This window comes from Cryptotermes secundus, unplaced genomic scaffold (genome assembly GCF_002891405.2).
Source record: "Cryptotermes secundus unplaced genomic scaffold, Csec_1.0 scaffold317, whole genome shotgun sequence".
NCBI classification, from domain to species: Eukaryota; Metazoa; Arthropoda; class Insecta; order Blattodea; family Kalotermitidae; genus Cryptotermes; species Cryptotermes secundus.
In genome coordinates, this window is record NW_019742557.1 from 721,801 (window position 1) to 743,222 (window position 21,422).

General features: G+C 42.3%; 1 protein-coding gene across 1 annotated transcript in view; it reads right to left on the reverse strand.

Moving 5' to 3' along the window:
- Positions 1-8,011: 8,011 nt before the first annotated feature.
- The window catches only part of LOC111873344 (probable glutamate receptor), a 54,740-nt gene continuing 41,329 nt past the window's right edge, over positions 8,012-21,422 (reverse strand). Inside the window, exons 7-9 of the mRNA XM_023867991.2 lie at positions 19,855-20,069; positions 13,233-13,498; positions 8,012-8,427 (exon numbers count right to left, since the gene is read on the reverse strand). Of these exons, the coding sequence (XP_023723759.2) occupies positions 8,118-8,427; positions 13,233-13,498; positions 19,855-20,069 (791 nt within the window). The 3' untranslated portion in view covers positions 8,012-8,117. The remainder of the gene's footprint in view (positions 8,428-13,232; positions 13,499-19,854; positions 20,070-21,422) is intronic.

The window sequence follows — 21,422 nt, forward strand, 5'->3', positions numbered from 1 at the left end:
TCCATTACTGCAGACATTATATGAATCTTTGCTCCTATCATTTAAAGTTGCTTGGTCTGCACTGCATCGCCCAACGGCTCCTGTTATCAGTAAAATTATTGAACTACTGATTAAGTTCTGACCCAGCACTTCGCTTTCTACAGAGTGTTAGTTTAGTTTCAGTTATGAGACAGTTTATGCTTACTGGAACCCGCACTTCGCTTCTTCCACCTTTCGTGTTTCAAAGTTATACGGGTATGTACGTTAGTAGAGTTGATATGCGAGGGTTTATGCCAATGTAATACACTATATGTTACTTTTTAGCCTACTTTCCTCATTTTGAATAAACAGATTGAGGCCCGTGTGATCACCTTGCTCTGTATTTGCCTGTGTGACCCCCAACACATGAAAGCCACAAGAGAAGGCTTTTGTTAGGCAACGGTTCGGTAAAATCTTCCCAAAGCAACGAATACAAACGTAACAACAGAACTGTTGGATGTGGTGTTTTCTAACCGATCCTTATCGTATCAGATACTTATTTATTACGTAGCGAAAAAGAAAGTAGAAATTAGTTTTTCCCAGAACTTCTTAATTGATATAAATAGATGGTAATTTCACCTTTACATGAATTGAAAGAGATAATTGTTGAATATCTAGTTACATAAAACCAAATAATTCTTCAAATGTAAATGATTAAAGTACGTTATTTTCGTAATGATACGGATTGTAAAGCGGAAGCTGAGGCCTATGACGATTCTCATTTGACTACGTTCGCAGCTGCACTGTTGACATGGCGGAGACCTTAGAGAGAGCTGATTTGTTCTGTCATCTGGGATCTAACGCTGTGCAATCCGTTGAAATTCAACCGAAGTTGAGGGCGAACAATCTCAGTTTCCAGGGCCGAAACAAGAAATAACGTGAAAGCAGATGGCGAGCAGGGTAATGGAGGCGACATGTTCCTCCAAAACGTCGGTTTACTTTAACGGAACACACAGTCATGTCCCAAAGGATGCAATTCTTCATAACAGCCGCTGCGAGAACTTGATATTCTACTTGGAGGAAGTCGGCTGTATTGGCCGCGCCATAGCTCAGGCTTTTAGTCGCTGGTTTCCCACCGCCGGGGCCCGAGTTCGAGTCAGGGTCTAGTTTTGTGGGATGTGTGGTGGACAAAGTGACGCTGGTGCAGGTTTTTCTCCTAGTACTTCGGTTTCCCCTGCCAATCCTCATTCCACTAATTGCTCCACAATCACCATCATCTGTCATCTGGGACTGGTAAAATAAACACGTAGTGGCCGCAGTACCAGGTGGACTCAGTCTCACCCTACTAAGAATAATAAAAAAAGTCGGATGTGTTACACGCTGTAGGATGTGAAATATTTTCCCTCTGAAATTCTGTATTTTTCAGTGCGACTCATGAGAATGCAGGTGCACGTAGGGGAGACAGTCCCTGAACTTTCTAGGTGGACAAATGAGGAAAGTTGGGACTAAAACTTCCGCGCACACAGAACACTTGCGTGCGGCAGTCCTTGGCACGTACAGCTGAAACTAAGTCACGTTGAAGGGGAGCATTACTAAGAAGTTTGCCTTCTCTGTATGTACCTACATATGGAAACTGAACGAAGAGTCAAGAATATTGCCGTATCTTGTTTAATACTGTTACAACGTAATGGAAGTATATATTTCCAGGATGTTTGAAAGTAACCGGTAAAGAAGGTAAACCTGTCCTTATTCTTCATTAATTAATTAAATTGAAGAGAGATGAAGTGGCAGGAGGTTGGAGGAAACTGCAAACTGAGGAGCTTCATAACTTGTACACTTCTCCATGTATAATTAGAATGATCAAGTCAAGGAGGATGAGATGGGAGGACATGTAGCATGAATGAGGGAGACGAGGAATGCGTATAGGATATTGGTGGGAAAGCCAGAAGGAAAGAGACCACTGGGAAGGGCAAGGCGTAGGTGGGTGGACAATATTAAAATGGATCTTAGAGATAGGATGGGATGGTATTGATTGAATTGATCTGGCTCAGAATAGGGAGCAGTGGAGGGCCCTTGTGAGCACGGTAATGAAACTTCGGGTTCCATAAAACGTTGGAAAATTCTTGAGTCGCTGCACAACTGGTAGCTTCTCAAGAGAGGTTCAGCTTCGTGTGTGATGATGATGAGCACTTTGCCTGACCTCGGCACTAGAGAGTGGTGAGTGGTCAGCTCAACATCCTGGCCGCTTTACCCCCAGAGAAATCGCCCCGCGTACTTATTGGTACGAGGCTGAGTGGGCCCCGGAACCGGTCCGGACACTTTCGAAAAGAGAAAGCACTTACCCGCAGCCCGTCGATTTACCGACTGAGCTATTCTGACTCCCTTACTAATGAGGTGGGACTAAGGCCCTTGTACTGCGGCCAGTTCCGGCGTATTGTACCAGCCCCAGGTGATAGTTGAGGGTGATTGTGGAGCAATTGGTGGAATGAAGATTGACAGGGGAAACCAAAGTACTCGGAGAAAACTTGACCCAGCGCCACTTTGTCCACCATAAATCCCATTTGACCCGACCCGGGATCGAAATCGAGCCTCCGCGGTGGGAAGCCAGCGACTAACGGCTTGGGCTATGGCGCGGCCCCCCTCAACGTTACTAGCAGGGAGAATGTGTGGTTGTAAGACTAATTACGTAAGAGGGGAAGGAGAACATCACTCCTCTTCTACCTTGACGGGTTAGGTCTTCTGGTCTTTTCCCATTTAGAATTAATTCTGAAATTGTAATTCTTACAGCCAGATGGCAGGACTCCTTAGACAGGTGAACAGCTCGTCTCTAGACTCCTACTAACGCTTCCCATTTGCCAGATGTTATTCCGTCATCAGATTAAGAGGAAAGAGATGAGGAAAATTTATTGTTCATGAGTGAGATTAAATTTTTTTTTCACTGTCTCTACAGCCCCCTTGGGCCCTGGTCTTTGATTTTTCAGTTTCATGATTATTTTTAACGACGCTAGGACTCCTTGGACGGGTGATCAGCTCGTCGCAAGGCCTCTACCTAAACACAGGTTAACACAAACACAGAAGAAACAAATACACATACCAAACATCCATGCTTTGTGGGGGATTCGAACCCACAACCACGGCTTCCGAGCGAGCGAAGACAGTACATGCCTCATACCGCTCGGCTTCCGTGACAGGCAATCATTGTTCCTAAGTGTATGGTATTCTCTCAATTCCTTATACTCCGCATAAATATTTTACTAAAATATCAGTGCAAAAATATGGAGAGAAAATATTTTTAAATTGAAAATTTCGAACCAGTTGTTTCTGATAAAATTAGTACATTGATAAATTGGAATTATAATAAAAAATTGTGGCACTACAAAATCAATTTTTTTCACTTTTACAACTTTCCAATATTACGATGAGCATAACATATGCAAATTTTCTAGCTGGTCCCTTAACGACACTCGGTATCTCGATTGTACAGAGCCACACGATAAGATGATGAATGCTGAATAGTTGGTGGAATGTGAACTGGCAAAATGGATCTTAGAGAGATAGGATGGGATGGTATATACTGGATCGTTCTGGCTCAGGATAGGGACAAGTGGAGGGTTCTTGTGAACACGGTAACGAACCTTCGGGTTCCATAAAATGCTGGGAAACTCTTGAGTAGCATGCACAACTGGCGGCTTCTCAAGAAGGGCTCAGCTCCGTGAACGAGTGAGTGAGGGCTGAAAGTTAGTTGTGGAGCATTAAGCATATTTATGGCCCGAAGCATTTAGCAACTACACCAAGTTTTGGAAGACCCATATCAAAGTGAACTACGGAGCAGTTGATGTATGTGAAGAGATGTCTGTAAGAAGAACACGCATGTGTTGCTGTCATGTGACGTGTGATGTTCAGTCTGCTAATTGCATGAAAACTCTTACAAACTGAACTTTAATATTCCTTGACAGCGGGCAGGACAGTGACAGTTAAGATTTGTGTGATGGATCCTTCCTCTATAGCAAGTTTCTATTTTTGCATAGAACACCCATCTCACTTTCCCCTGTTAGGATTTTTAAAATGGACAGAGTGACCATCTCCAAAGTTGGCAAACTGCACTGAAGTTCTGCAACAGATGAAATTAATGTTGCGACGTCAGGTTGCAGTTCCTCAAAGACAGTGTAAACATGAGGCATAATTTTGTTTGCACAGCTCTTAACGTAAAGAAGAGTCAGGTTCATATAGTTCCAAATTTATTTCAGAGTTCGTTGTAAAGCGGACAGGGATGCATTACAGAGAATACGTAAAAGCCGGATAATTTATGTAAGGTACTCTACTGTAATTTGTTGAGCTGCTTCCTGTAACTGACACTATAAAGGTAAAAGGTAAAATTGTCCCTGTGCATAATTCATTAAGCACTACGCCATGATGAAATATGGGGGACTGGATGTATAGATCCACATTTTCTTGACCTCAGCACTAGCTGGAGGTGAGTGGTCAGCTTCACGCCCCTGCTGTTTTTTTCCTTGGCACTACAGCCCCAGTGGGCCTAGGCCTACCTCCATGAACTTCTCGGTTCACTTCTGTTTTTCTAGATCTTACGCATTCGGTAGGACTCCTTGGGCGGGTGATCAGCTCGTCGCAAGGCCTCTACCTGTACGCAGACACAGAAACACGCACACACACAAACTAAACATCCATACCCTGAGTGGGATTCGAACCCACGATCCCGGTTTCCCAGCGAGCGAAGACAGTACATGCCTCCGGCCGCTTTACCTCCGGAGGAAGAGCCCCCGGCACCCATTAGATAAGAGGTTGTGTGGATTACAGAGCCTCTTTGGACGATTTCGAGAAGAGAAAATTCTTGACCCTACCGGGACTCGAACTCAGACCCTTCAGTCATCCAGCTCGTAGGCAGTCGCTATACCGACTACGGTACCCCGGCTAGATGTTGATTTAAATACAAGATATATAAACTCCGTGGCTTTAGTCCGCAAGCGAACTATAATGACCGAGCGACCACCTCTTGTCGGCGAGTTAGTGCCAACTTTAGCTGATAGTGGGTGTCGCGTGGTCAGCGCAACGATTCTCCACGGCCGTTAATTTCGGTTTTCTAGACCGGAGCCGCTATTTCATTGAAAAAGCTCCTCAATTATCCTCACGAGGCTGAGTGGACCCCGTTCTAGACCCACTACTTCTCAGAAAATCTGGTAACGCCGGGAATCGTACCCGGGACCTCTGGATCTGTAGTCAGGAACTCTGACCACTGGACCACAGAGGTGGTCAAATGCAAGATATACATGAACAAAAAGTTAAAAATTAAAGATTAATTTTAATTTTCTAATTATTAAAATTAATTTAAAATTTCGTATGCTATATTCAGCTCAGTGTCTGTTGCTGTAGTAGATCACGCATCTTTTCGTCTGATTCCTCTATTGTTGCTTATATTCGTTTGTGTTCTCTGTTTCTTGAGCACGAATTTATCTTCTTTCCTATTACCAGGATGTCGATCCATATTAATTTGTGTATTATTTATTATTACAATTATTATCATTTATTATTACAATATTTTTATAGTTACTTACTGTTACTGTTGTTGTATTGTAAAATTTTAAGGAAATTTCCTTTTCGTTTCTGAAACACTGATTTTGAACACCATGTTCACAATACCATCGCTTTCCGCATGTACAAGACCGTTTATTCAGTATATTCTCAACCTCTGTATCTGGGTGACTGGAGGTCCGTGATTTGATGACGCGACGTATCATCGTGATGCGAGATTCAATTTTCCACTAAGCGTATTCTTTCCTATGCAATTCAATACTTATATTCCTGTTCTTATATTACATGCCTTTCGAAAGCAAAATCGTATTTCGTTTTTAATCCAATAGAATTCATGACCAGGCTTTAAAAATATAATTCCAGTTCTGTTCGAGTTTTCAATGATTTAAATTTTCAATACGTTTGCACGGAGGCTAATATTCTCATGAACTTTGACATATATTAATACGACAGGAGTGACTATTCTTGGCGAGGCCTATGGAAAGCGTATTTACTGTCTCTGGAACCAGCTTTGTAAATAACTAGCAATCCTGTCGAATTCATTTCATGTTACGTATGTACGAGTATTAATTCCAGAAGACTACGTCTGATGTACTGTGATAAAGAAACTTTGGAGAATAATGCAAAGGATAGTTTATTAAAAATGTTATATTTTAGCGTCCTGTTGCACTGATTTAAGTTCATGATTTGTTTAATCCGTCTTGCAGTGCGTACACTTATCTATCTTCTTCTCTCACTCTCACTACATGTTTCGGCATAAAAATGCCATCTTCAGGTGCTACTCAATTCACGTCAAACTAGTACATTGTATGCCTTGTCTTCACTTTAAAATAACTAAAATATATGTCCATCATATATATTGACAAATGTCAATCGTAAAAATATTAAAACTGTTCAGGATTCCCGATCGCTACGTCGTATCTTATTACGCCAGTCATGCTCATCCTACTCTGTTGGAGCTCTTCTTCCCTATCGTGTGTATTGTGTTTCTGTTGCGTCTTGTTCTCGCGACTGCGTGCGTTATGCTGTTGGGTCTGCTTGCACTGCAAGACGGATTAAACAAATCATGAAATTAGTTTATTAAAATCGTGAATATCATATACATTTCTTCCTCGCCATGAATTAGTCTCGTTATATATTTATTCCGACACTGTATGTGTGAATCCTTTGACATGTTTAAAGATCTGAAACTTGGTCGGCTTTATATAAATGAATCATGTAATTTTTCTTACTAATTCTGTCACTTACAGAGCCGGGATAGTGCAGTCTGTATAGCGACTGAGTACGGGTCGGAGTTCGAGTTCCGGAGAGGAAAGAATTTTCACTTCTCCACATATTAGAAACTCTGTCAGTGATGAGCGAAAAGATGGTTTATCCATGTCATTATTATAATGACCTGTTGCTGATGCTGGTTGGCGTGCAATTTAATGCTCCGCTTGGTTCACTGTAAGGCCACTCTGAGTTTCTGAAGCCCGCTTGGGTTATACATATGCACCCAGAACTGTACAATGTTACTAAACATTTGCTGTGTAATGAGTGTGACACCAAGACTCATCTGTAAATACGATTGGTTTCTCATGCCTCATTTCACTGTTACTTAAGGTCTTCAAGTCTGTAATATTAAGGAGAATATGATTAAGTCACTAAATATCACTTTTCTGGGGGGGGGGGAGTTAGATATTTAAGCAATAATATACTTATCATAATCTTTATTGTGTAAGTGAGTGGAAATTATTGTGTTTAAAGACATAACCTGATTTAAATTAGTCCTCTTATTAAGGAGAAATTTACCAAGAATTTATCTCATTTTGACCATTTTTTGACTAACTTATATCTCATGGCGAGCAAAAGTATTTAAACTTTTACTAGTATAAATCATTGGTTTCACATTTCTTAAAACTGAACCCCATTCATTTCATTGTTTTCCGAAATGTTTTATTTTCCCCTTGATATCCGATTTTACTTTTTAAGAAGATCTGTAATTTACGAAAAGTAAGAATGTCTTTGTTTAGCTCAGAGTATACTAGAAATGTTCTTCGCACAACACACTTTTCGATATACGACAGTGAAGTTTTTTTTTCACTCTCCATTCTTTCTGTATTTGTGATTTACTGTGCAGGTATGGGGGCGCGCGATAGCTTAGTTGGTTGAGGTGCTATGCTACGAACCGAATGGTCGCGGGATCGAATCCCGATGAGGTCATTTGATTTTTCAATCGACCTAATACTTCCAGCTGCTCTATGGCCCTGGGATCGACTCAGCCTCTAACAGAAATGAGTACTAGGAATATTCCTGAGGGGTAAAAGAGTAGCCGGCGAGTAAGGCTGATAACCTCACCTCCATCTGTATGCCGACTGTCTAGAAGATGTGGGAGCCTTGACAACTCACACTCTTATGGACCTCCACGGCCTGTTACAGGGACAGCTTTACTTTTACCTTTTACTGTGTAGGTATAGGGCAGGCGAATGGCTGATACCCCGTCCATGAGTACTAAATAATATTTAGAAATTCTTTGAAAACCGGAAAAAAATAGGATTTGTTCAGAAATAGATGATAATAATACAAATTAGAAATAAATGTGCATTAGCCATTAACCGTATTATGTGCTTCCTTTAAACATTGATAGAGAAGGTTACACGGTTGGGATTACGTGATCTATTGAACCCAGAACTGCTGAAACAGCGCTGCCGATGGAGGTATCTCTGTTGGAGGCCACGTCGAGGCATGTTGCGGTGCATGCACAGCTCTGTGGCTAGGAGCACGCTGGCCAACACGAGGCTCGCAGAGAGGACCGCAAAAACCGGTACCACCTCTCCAAACCTCACTTTTATCAGGGTGGTTGATGATGTGCCGCTAATCTTCGACGGCATCGCATGAACAAACATCCTCCCGAGTTCTCCGTGTCGTCGCATTTCCTCCAAACTGCACACAGAGCAAACTGGGATTATTGACACTTATTTCTGACCGGATATGTCGAAAACTTGTTAGTACAACTCTTTCCATGTGTGGGATTTCTGTTGTAATACATGATCAAGTTCTCATGTATTGGTTGTCAGAAAATAGAATTGAATTTTTTACCTCTTATTTATATTAGCCTCCTTATCTATTCCTGGATTATTTAACTATACTATTAGTGGCTCAGAATAAAGAAATCGAGATTTGACAACACTCTGTACTTTGCAACACTGCGCCAGTGTCTGCCTGCCCGGTTTGCGGCATTTCTTTCAATCTGTGAACCTACTGCAGCCCACCTGAGATGTTGGTTGCAACATTTGCGAAAATGAAGCGTTAAATTGGCTTATGTTATAGGGCACAGGAAAACCATTGCCTCTTATTCTGTAACCCAATTATCTAAACATTTTTTTTCCTTGGCACTACAGCCCCAGTGGGCCTAGGTCTACCTCCATGAATTTCTCCGTTCACTTCGGTTTTCTAGATCTTACACATTGGGTAGGATTCCTTGGGCGGGTGATTAGCTAGTCGCAAGGCCTCTCCCTGTGCACAAACACAGAACAACGCACACACACAAACTAAACATTCATGCCCTGAATGGGATTCGAACCCACGATCCCGGTTTCCAAGCGAACGAAGACAGTACATGCCTTAGACCGCTCGGCTACCGTGACCGGCATCTTAACATCTACCAATTAATAATTACGTGCCCTTGCTCCGGTAGATCAAACTGCGAATTTCGTCGAACGGTAGGGTGACAGATAATAAGTCGGCAAGAATGTGAAAGGAAGCCGTCACGGCATTACTTAAGGTACTCGGCTGGAGGGACTGAGGGGAACAACGGAAAACCTGGGTCAGGATATCAGTTAACCCGGCAAAGATTCTAACAGGGCACCTACAGATAAGCGTTACCGTCTGAGGTAACTTCTTCTGTACACTGGCTTCGTGACGACTGAGGAACAACTATAAGCACAATTTACAGGAAAATAATTTTTCCTCGTGGCAACCGCCTCTGTGGTCTAGTGGTCAGAGTTCCTGGCTACAGATCCAGAGGTCCGGGTTCGATTCCCGGCGCAACCAGATTTTTCTGAGAAATAGAGGGTCTGGAACGGGGTCCACTCAACCTCGTGAGGATAACTGAGGAGCAATTTCAAGGAAATAGAGGCTCCGGTCTAGAAAACTGAGATTAACGGCAGTGGGGACCCGCGACACCCTCTGTTCGTTAAAGTTGGCACTAACTTCGCCGACAAGCGGCGTTAGCTCAGTCGGTATAGATCGCTTGCGGACTAAAAAAAAACAAAGACGACGATGGCAGAGGAAACGCCCAGTTGTTTTATTTCATGTTTTATTGTTAGCAGCGGAAATGCCAAAGAAACGACGTTGCAGTGCGTTCCGTAAACTTTCTGTTATTATGCATAAAATTAAGCGGTCCCACCATCGAGGGAACTAGAGTCTTCTGGTTCTCGTTATAAGATTTTTCATACTATAGTCCCCTGAGCTGTGACGATGTGCAGTCAAGTATGTGACAATCAAAGTGTCATAGTAACACTGGCTCCATCTTCATGGTAGCAGAGCAGACTTCACTGCGTTTCTTATGAATTTCATTTTTATTTAGCATTATCTCTGACCTACTATTTCTTCTCTCAGGCCATTGTATAACGAAAATCTAAACTATTTCATATGTCCTGCAAAAGAAAAGAAAAGAAAGGCTTAACAATCTTATATAAAAATATTAAATTTCCTGTTATACAAGCAGCAGTTTACGTACGCTGATTTTCAGCCATCTTTCCTGCTCAATCTTATGCTCGATCTGTGTTTCTCCTACGTCGTTTCTTGCTTGCAGTTTGTCACTTCTGACGTCATTAGTTTTTTTGAGGGATAAAGCCCATCGTGTGTCTTCGTTATGTTCTGGACGTGCTCATGTTAAAATACTTTACGTCACTGATATTTCACTGAAGAAAAACGCAGCCCAATTAGTGTCTTCAGTTTCATTTGTCCCGCTTCTTATTTTGTGTCATTCGTCACATACATGGCTGCAGCTATGTCCCCTTCTTTCGTCTTCAACAGATCACGACGTATTGTCTTATCGAAGCACTTATTTTTCTCTGTTTCTTTCTTATATAGTTACAAATTATTCTTTAAATTCTCATAGTGGGGTGGAGTCCAACTGGGTCCACTCGGCACGGCGGCCACTGATTGACTTATTGTACCTGCCCCGGTTGATTATGACGAGGGAGAAATTGGTGGAATAAAGATTGGCAGGGGAAACAGAAGTACTCGCAGAAAACCTTCTTGAGCGCCACTTTGTCCACAAGAAATCCCACTTGACCAGACCCGGCTCGAACCCAGGCCGCTGCGGTGGGAAGCCAGCAACTAACCGCCTTCTTTTTTATATAAGTCAACGAGGTTATTCACTTTATTATCAGCTTAGACTTTTCTGATTTTCTTAAAAAACATTTGGAATTTCCTTCAGTAAATCTTGTTTTATAGTAATATTTCATGTTGTGTTTGACTTCATTTTTGATACAGTTGGGCGTGGCGAACAGTATGAAAGTGGCCTATAACTGATTTTTAAGAGATATGTAAACTTTCGAAATCATGAAACGACATATTTTTAAGCAATTTTTTTTTCGAAATATGAGCCACGTCAATTCCATCGTCGTGTTCGTATTTTCTTGTCGCTATATGAGAAGACCTGCCAAGTGCTTCGACTGTCTCCGACGATTATAACTGCAAGCAGAGTAATTGACGTGCTCCATACTGTGCCAACTTTAATAAACAGAGGTGAAAATGTGAGTGCATGATAAAATGGCATAGCTGTAACTGAAATTTTCATAGTTCTAAATTATTTTTAATTTGTTTCATTCTCGTACGTCACACTAACAATTACAAAGACAAAACAGCTGCGTCCAGTGCAACTATTTAAGCCTTCACCACTTGAAAACTTAGTACCCTTACATGTTTCGGCGCTTACGGGCCATCTTCAGAGGGAACATCGGTACTTATTTGGAAACTACAATCACAATTGGTGTTCTGAGTGCTAAAATACATACACACATAACACATAGAATGCACAATATTCACAAATCCAACTTTTTCACAGTCAAAGCAGCTCTCCTGATATATTGAAGTTTTTAAAACTTCAATATATCAGGAAAGCTGCTTTGATTGTGAAAACGTTGGATTTGTGAATATTGTGCATTCTATGTGTTATGTGTGTATGTATTTTAGCACTCAGAACACCCATTGTGATTGTAGTTTCCAAATAAGTATCGATTTTCCCTCTGAAGATGGCCCGTAAGGGCCGAAACATGTAAGGGTACTAAGTTTTCAAGTAGTGAAGGTTTAAATAGTCGCACTGGACGGAGTTGTTTTGTCTTTGTAGTAAATTACTTCTCTGTGTATTCTAGTTCTTTTGTCTAATGTTAATTATGTTCTATTCTTCCTCACGAAATGAGTATGTTCTGTGATATGGATGTAATACCACTTTTAAGTATGTGCATTTTGTGGGTACACAGGGACCTGAAATCAAGGTAATTAATTTTGTTTTGAACGTGAACTTTTGAAGCTTCAATGTCTTCTACTTTCGTTGTTTCTGTACAGTTTAGTATTCACTACATGAGGTACAGACATTAGAATTTGAATTACTGACGTACCTATAACTAGTTCCTTTGTCTGTGGGACTTTTGGAAATTCTATGGTAATGAATTTTACATTTGAGTGTGATGAGGTGGGATTATTTCAAAATATGAGGTAAAGTTGTCCCCGTGTTCAACGAATTAAGCACTACGCCATGAAGGCGTATGGAGGAGTGTATGTATATTTTCTTGACCTCGGCACTTGCCGGAGGTGAGTAGTCAGCTTCACGTACCAGCCGCTTTATCCCCGGAGAAAGAACACCCGGTACTAATTGGATAGGATATTGGGAGAACCTCAGAGCAGGTCTTAACGATTTGGAGAAGAGAACATTTTTTACCGTACCGGGACTCGAACTCCGTCTCCTCAGTCGTCCAACCCGTAACTACGTTACCCCGGCTCCTATTATTTTAAAGTAATTTAGGATAATTTAGAAATATAAATTGGGAAAGACGTAAGCGAAGTTTGATACTATTAATTCAAAACGTGACCTGCTTATTTAGAGAAGACTAATTTTGGGCCACAGAAGACTGAACACTTCTGTTAAGAGATTGCTGAAAGTCACGGTAGGATCCAGGAAATGTGCAGTAATCATCACTTCGAAAACAATATGTGTAAGGAACCCTAACGTTGGATGACATATAATATAATGAAAGGACTAAGGAAGTGTTTTAAGGCAATAAATCATATCTTTCGGGAATACTGGGTTTTGAGACATTGCTCATCATTTTATGTCCTGAGGAACACTGAGTGGATCTGTGTCCGTCATCCAGTGACGGGGTGGGAGGCACCTACTCTAGTAGTCCGTTGGAAATTACTGACTTCAATCACTGGAAATTTCAATGATTGATGTTAGCTCTTTCTATCGGACCGAAGAGTGTCTCCCACACCCTCACCTGAGAATGGAAAGATTTCCAGTTCTCGAAACGTCGTGTTCTTTAGGATACCGAGCTGTGGGCAAAGTCCAAAAGCCCAGTAATCCGGAGTTTCATACACCACCGACAGACGCCATTATGATCTACTTAAATTACATCTTGCTTCTTGGAATGTGACGCGAAGAGAATTATTTATAACGAAATAGCGTGCATCACCTTACATAAAAGAAACTCAGCAAGCACTAGGTATTGCTGTCTGCCTACTTGAAGTTGATGAGTCTTCGGTAGGGGCTGTGCTTGGCGACGACGAAAGTCCCAGTGGCTGGTATGAAGGCCTCGGGCAAAGCCACGATGTCACATGTGAGGTTGTTCAGGACGCTGTATGCACGCGTGGAATCCACTACAAAACCGTATTTCGGCTGGTCACACACGCGCTGCAGACCAGCCAAGGTGTCAGGGGGAGCATCTTCCAAGGCGGGCAGAATCAGCTTATTGTACACATTCTGCATAACTGTCTCTGTTGCCGTCTGCTGGAACCAATACCCATACACGGAATACTAGCCCAAAAATTACAAGAGTAAACAAAAATATAACACCGCGGCAGGTAGTCCGCAAAGGAACTATACCGACCGAGCGACCGCAGGTTGTCAGTGAAATTAGTGCCAACTTTAGCGGATAGAGGGTGTTGCGTGGTCAGCGCGACGAATCCCCACGGCCGTTAATTTAAGTTTTTTTTAGACCGGAACTAAGAGTAAGCAAGGTTGGAAAAATGTAATTCATATAGAAGTGTAGACTTGCACGTGCATGCTTTCCCTCTTGGCATTCTGAATGGTCCTAACTGTCCCAGATAACTCTGCTGAAGATGATAACAGTATTGTCATGTGTCCGGAGTTCCGTGACTAGTAATAAAGAGTTCTTGATTGGATGATTGGATTTATTGATGCCTTCTTTTACAGTATTTCTTAGCGGCCTCCGTAGTCTAGGGGTAACGTTCCCACCTCATGACTCAAGATACGCGGGTTGAAACCCGGCAGAGGTCGTGGAATTTTTAAGGGCGGAAAAATTCAGGGAACAAGTCCTCCGGGAGGGACTTTAAGCCGTGAGTCCAGTGTCGTAGATTTACGACACGTAAAACATCTAGGAGACCTCTGAGCAAAATTAGTTTTCAGTGTCTCCGGTAGATGGGTAACGAGGCTGATAGTGAGCACCAGTACCGGCAGGGTATGGCGACTGGTAGAATATAAAAAGGGGGAAGTACAATAGACTATTAGTTGCGGTGTATGGGGAAACCCACCCCCTCCAATAATAATAATAATAAATAATACAGTATTTCTTACTTACAACTAATTATAACAGCTCTGAATCAACGACTAAGACTCGCTCCATTCCTTAGTGGACTATAAGTACCTTCTCTTCCACTTGGTTCTGATTTACGAATTGGTCACTTCTTCGGCTTCCGCTGTCGGCCGGTTAACACTCTACAGCTGAACACTCAACTTCTCAATTCTCTTGCGACTGACTGACTGACGACTCACGATTGAACTTAACTCTCGAATCAATTACGTGTTTCCCTTTTATAATTCTGGGCGAACCGAATAGAGATCACCACCTCGAACGATTCGTCTTTATTTCGGTGTCCATCCGTCACTACGAAATGTGTGTCAATCCGAGCTTTAGCGAGCCGTTTCTAGCAATGGACTGTTCCGGCTTTCAGGCGTCATGTATCAATATTAAGTATAACTTTTCTTGCTATATTTACTATGATTCCCACTTTTACTATTTCTTATTGTGGTTCTTATATTTCAGAAATCGGGTTGGTGTCCCTCGCATGCCAAAATTTCCTGCGATTTACCGATATTACCGATCATAAGGAATTCAAATGTGACTCTAGAATTGGCCTCCAATGTCGTAACCTGTCAGTATTCATGAAAGTCAGTCCTGTGCTTACTGTATTGAAACACGTGAACCGATCTCCCCTTTTTATGTTCCGTTTAAGTATATCGTCCGATAGACTGAGGCGTTCGAAGAAGCTAGGTGTCGTTAAGTTCGCCTCATAGCATGTTGTTTAAATAATATTTGGGCCTGTCTGGAACATAAATTTACAAATTATCTTATAGAAATTTTCATTTTATTTTCGATTTTGAATTATATTTTAGTTAGGCTTGTGAATTTAATTTATCTGGTATTAGATAATCAGAGGTGGATGAGCTACGATTGCTCAGTCGTTATAGGAACCAGCTATTCAATGAACGGCTGGGGTTTGATTCCCGACAAGGGCGAACTATTTTCTTCTCCTTCACAGCTCCCAGACCGGATTTTTGACCCACCCGGCCTCCTGTCTAGTTGGTAGAGGGACTCTTTCCCTGGGGGTAAAGCGAAAATGGGGGCGTGATTAATTAATTAAGTAGAAGGAAATCTTTATTTTTTACCTTTTATTTTATAGAAGATCGAATATTGTAGATACGTGTTAAAACGGTACTTTATTGCTGTATCGACAGTGCGAAATATTGAGGTGTTACAGTCTTTTATTTCGTAACGACAATAAACACTGAAATTGCTTTTGTGGGAAATGAATTTCGTTACTTGGGAATAATTCTATTTCTGGTCAGTAAATTTATCGTGAAAGAACACTTTGTTAACTATTAAGTTTTTAATTTAATTCCTCTAATGCAGTCACAGAAGAACTTTTCAGTTCATACGAATTAATTCTGGGTTGCTAAAACTTCGTTTAATTAAGAGTTATCTGTACCTCCAGCATTTCTCACTGGGAATTCATCTTTATTTCCACTCTGATTTTCCAGTTCTTTGCAGTTATTAATGCGAGAGAAATTCATTACGTCACATACATGCAATATAGTTCCAATGCGACAATATGACATAGGAAGAATATACTTTTAATACATAAAGGAAGCAGACAGTATGAAAAGTCTTCAATTCAAATGACATTGCATCAGATATATAAAATTCAAAGAACAATCGGTGTAGCGACTAATTACTGACTGGGCGGCCGAGGTTTCGGAGCTCGAGCCTCGGTAGAGGGTAACCAGGGGGAGGGGGAATCTTGCTCCAGGCGTAAAGCGACCGGAAAGTGAAGCTGACCACTTAACTCCAACTGTTGCTGACGTCAAGAATTTATACATCCACTCCACTATACGCCTTCATGGCGTAGTATTTCATTAGTTAAGGATACTGCAGCGTAGTTGGCTGAGGAACTATGCTACAAGCGGGAAGGTCGCGGGTTCGATTCCCTAATGAGGTCATTGAATCTTTCTAACGGCAAGGCTGACAACCTCACCGCCATCTGTGCCTCACAACTCCATGGAACTCCACAGTCTGTTACAGGGACAAATTTACCGTTGCATTTTATATAAATTTAAACCATAGATGACAATTTTTTATTCATCGAACATGAAATAACGGAATTTCTTCTAGGCCGCATGAAATAGCCTAACGAGCTGTAGATGCTGAACAGTGATCACACTAGTCTCAAGGAGAATGTGATGTGCAGAGCATGTAGCATACACACAACAAAATCTAAAGAAAATTGACCACGTAGGAGACCTAGGTTTAGGCAGTGAGATAAAATTAATTTTACAGAAATAAGATAAGGGAGTGTGGACTGGATTCCTTTGAAACATGGATAAGGAACACTAGTGGATTCCTGTGAGCACGAAACTGGACCTTTCATTTTACTAAAACGTAGGCATTTCTATAGCAGCAAAGCGATGAGCGTCTGCTCAAGAAGAACTTTGCTCTGTCGAAGTAGGTTGCTTAAGGGACCGTAATTACTGTGGGAATTTTTATCCTCGAATGAAATGTAAGGATCATTATGAAAGATGGATCGATAGAAAAGGGCGTGTCACACTTTGATATGTTTTTTTCAGCATTGTTTGGGATGAAGAAAGCAAGTCCTCAGAAAACAGCCAGGTTAGCTGGTGGTTTGGCTGCAGCTCGAAATATGTACTCAGGAATACAAAGGAAGCTTATAGGATTTGGGATTCTCACAGCGGGGATTGTGAAGAAATTTATAGTGCCGTGTAGTCCGTTTAAAGTCAACAGACGTTTCGCATGAACTTATCGCTTACATCTTCAGAGTCGAAGATTAAGCCAAGCAGGTAGGAAACATCTCCCGGGAAGATATCAGAATCATCAAGGTAACATTGCCTTTAACGCCGAGCCTTATACTGAGAGATATTACTGACTGACTGACTGACTGACAAGACACACGTCTGAACCTCGGCATGCGATTTTTCTGAAGTGGGGTGAGACTGAGTCCGCTTGGTACGTCGGCCACTAATTGGCCTACTGTACCAGCCCCGGATGATAGATGATGATGATGATGATGATGATGATGATGATGATGAGTGTGGAGCAGTCTGTGGAATAAGAATTGGCAGGAGGAACCGAAGTACTCAGAGAAAATCTGTCACAGTATCACTTTTTTCACCACAAATCCTACATGATTTGGCCTGGGATCAGAACCCGGGCTGCAACGGCGGGAAACCGGTGACTCACTGTTTGAGTTATGGCACGGCAGGCATTCGGCATGCGGTTAAGTGAAAATGTGAGGGTGGGTGTATGTCCATTGTATTGATATTATTTAGAAGTGTAATGTTATTTTGGATGTAACAGCGTACACTCTCCTAGACATCCGTCAGACTATGCAGCCTCCCCACCAAAAACAAATAGCACTCTTATACTCAACATTATGAGTGTACCAATATAAGATAGCGATTTTGATTTATGGAGTGTAGTTCCTCGGAAGGGCCTGTCGCAGTATTCGCGTGGTCTGAGGCATGAAATGTCTTCGCTCGTTCGGACACTGGGATCGTAGCTTCAAATCCAACTTAAGGCATGGGTGTTTGGTGTGTATGTGTTTATTCTGTGTTTGTGTTCTGTGTGTAGGCAGCGGCCTTCCGATGGGCTGATCACTAGTCCAAGGAGTCCTACTGTTTATGAAAAACGATTACGGAACTGAATGAGAGGCCTTCACCCTGAATGGGCTGGAAGAGCCATTGAATATAAAAGTTCCTAGGACGGATAGGTGGACGGATGAAGGATAATTCTTTTGATTGCTTCATAGTTCATCAGAAAAATTGAATGACAGACGGAGAGTAAGTTCATTTGAGAGATTTAAGGCGGAAGGGGGGTTAATATACAATAGACTCTTCTTTCTTGATTGTCAGACTCATCTGTTAGAAGAGTTCTACCTTCTGGGATGTAACCCCGCGTAATCCGTTGAAAGTCAGCCACAACCTTCAGAACCTCAATTCTTACGTCTCTTTGAAGACCAGTAGAGTCGCACAATGGCCCTGGGCTCCAACCAGACTCTGCCAGAAATGAGTAAAAAGGAATCTCCCTGAGGTTAAAGGGCGGTCGGAACATAAGGCTGAAAAACTCACAGACATCTGTGAGCCGATTATCTACAAAATGTGGGAGACTCGACATCTCACAAACCTATGTGCCTCCACGGCCTATTACGGTGGTAGATTAAAGAGGTAAAGCTGCCCCTGTATTTTGCCTATAGTTCTGTATGGGTGTGGAACTTTGTCTCTGGCATTAAGAGAGGAACATAGACTGAGGATGTTTGAGAACAAGGTGTTGAGGAGAATATTTGGACCGAAGAGAGATGAAGTGACAGGAGATTGGAGAAAACTGCATAATATGGAGCTTCATAACTTGTACTCACTCCAAGTATAATTAAAATGATCAAGTCAGGGAGGGTGAGGTGGACAGGACATGTGGAACGAATGAAGGAGAGGAGGAATGCATATAGGATATTGGTGGGAAAGCCAGAAGGGAAGAGACCACTGGGAAGAGCAAGGCGTAAGTGGGTGGACAATATTAAAATGTATCTTAGAGAGACAGGATTGGATGGTACGGATTGGATTGATCTGGCTCAGGATAGGGCCCAGTGGTGGGCTCTTGTGAAAACGCCAATGAACCTTCGGGTTCCATAAAATGCTGGGAAATTCTTGAGTAGCTGCAGAATTGGCGGCTCTTCTAGAAGGTCTTAGCTCCATAAGTAAGTAAAGCTATACTTGTATTTAAGTAAGCAAGCACTACGCCATGAAGGCCTATAGGGGAGAACCACGTTTTCTTGACCTCGGCAGTAGTTGGAGATGGGTGGTCAGTTTCACGTCCAGGCTGCTTTACCTCCAGGGACCATTGTATAGGAGGTTAGTTGGACCTCAGAGCCGGTGTCAACGACATGGAGAAGTAAAATTCTTGATCATACCGGGACTCAAACTTCGACCCCTCGGTCGTCCAGCTAGTAGCTAGTCGCTACATCGACTGCGCTATCCCGGCTCTACATGTATATATTTCCCTTGCCTTTATACATACGTGCCTATGAAGATGTTGTCTTGAGATGTAACACTTCTGAATTTTACTCGGGAGATGCATGTTTCAGAGCTTAACCGGTACAGAGACTATTCCGGTTGCGATATTTCACGAATTTCCTCAGACTGTTCAGGCATATTCCCGAAATACCTTAAATTACGGTACGGGTATTTTTTTTTATTGCTAGTGGGGTGGGACTAAGTCCCTTGTACAGCGGCCACTTCTGACCTATTGTACCAGCCCCAGATGGTAGGTGAGGGTGACTGTGGAGCAATTGGTGGAATGAAGATTGGCAGGGGAAACCGAAGTACTCGGAGAAAATCTGCTCCAGCGCCACTTTGTCCACCACAAATCCCACTTGACCAGACCCGGGATCGAACCCGGGCCGCCGCGTTGGGAAATCAGCGACTAACGTCTTGAGCTATGGCGCGGCCCTGGTACGGGGCTTCCTTTCCAGTTTATTACTAAGTAACGTCCCATAATTCGCCCTTCCATGGTCGGAGTTACTGCGAGAGACGTTAAGTAAATACATATATACACTTACATCGAAGAAACTAAGCTCGACGGATCGCTCAAGTATTCCCAGCTTGAACGTGCCGTCCTGTAGAATGCCCTCGAATGTGGTGAAGGGCAAAGAGCTGTGCCGAACGGTGAGAAAGGAGATGAACGTAGCTGAGTAGGCGGCCAGTAGCACGACAGCCGCCAGAGAGGCGCTCAGGAACACCAGACGGCAAGGCCATGACCACGTCCACCCGTGACCTGTCCAAGTTAATGAAGTTCACTTCGCACGGGAACTAATATAAAATACGAAGAAATCCGCCTTCTGGGATGTGGCGCCGTGTAGATCTTGTGTGAATCCAGGTTTCGGAGGAAATTATTGCCTCTATCTTCAAGGTAGGAAAATTATCGTGCGAGGATCCAGGGTGAGCAGGTGGCTGAAGACTAGACCAGTCTGCAGCCACTTGATCACGCTGAGACGTCCTCCAAATCTTCCGTTCACACAGGATCTATACAGCCTCACATCCCAGAAGACGAAATTCTTCATAGTCACCGAAGTGACAAACCTCCGATCTTACTTAAATAAAACAGAATAAAATATAGAGACTCCTCTGAAATGTAGCAACACATTTTTAGCGAAGATTAGAAATTCTGTCTTCTGAAATTGGACACCGTGTAGTCCGATAAAAGTATTGCATCCATCTTCAGGATCGAAAAGTGAGCCCATTTACCAAAGAAGCAGAGTCACCAGGCAGATTGGTATAGCCGTAACGCTATAGACTCTTCGTTGGGAGATGGCCCATTAAAATCTCGGCCGGGACATGGGTATTTCAGTTAAGTTTTATTGTGGTTTTACTCAGGTCATCCAGATATTTTTCGGTCAAAATATTTCGATGAGAACATGGCGGCCACCTGATACTGAACTCTGATCTCTGCTGTGAGAATCCAGCGTCTAACGGCCCGAGAGACGTGGCAGAACACAAGAATTTCAAAATGTATAATCATCCTTACGCCTAATGACCAGAGTCTAATTCCATAAAGGCAAGGCTCCACGTCCTCAACACTGGATGACTTTGAGTTGCCAGCCTCCCTCTCCTGACCTTTATATTCGGAGACAGAGAATCCGAGTCCAGTGGCTGCAAATTAGATTAGCACCACATGTGTTACTGCTGTGGAGGTGAAATTATTCTAAATATACCAGGATTCTAGTAGGCGAGGTCTAGTTTGTCGCTATGCTTTGTGAGCTTATCCGACTGGATATACAGAAACGCGTTATTATAGCAAAATAAGTCAGATATGAGCCAGTGGGATGCAGATTTTTATCAAAGCCGAGCTTTGTTATTTTGTGCAAAACATTATCCTATGTTGTCCAACTAATGAGGGTACAAATATATTGCTGCAAGGCTAATTGTATGCGCTACGTTACATAGAAGCAGATATTAATTGTACTTAATTAAACATTCGCGACATAAAAATTATTTAAATATGAGTTACAAAATGTTAATATATTTATGTACATGTTTTAGATTAATATTTCTCCCAGGTTTCAGTGAAATACATATATACAGTATAGTTATTGACTAATTTTTTTTTCCTTGGTACTACAGCCTCAGT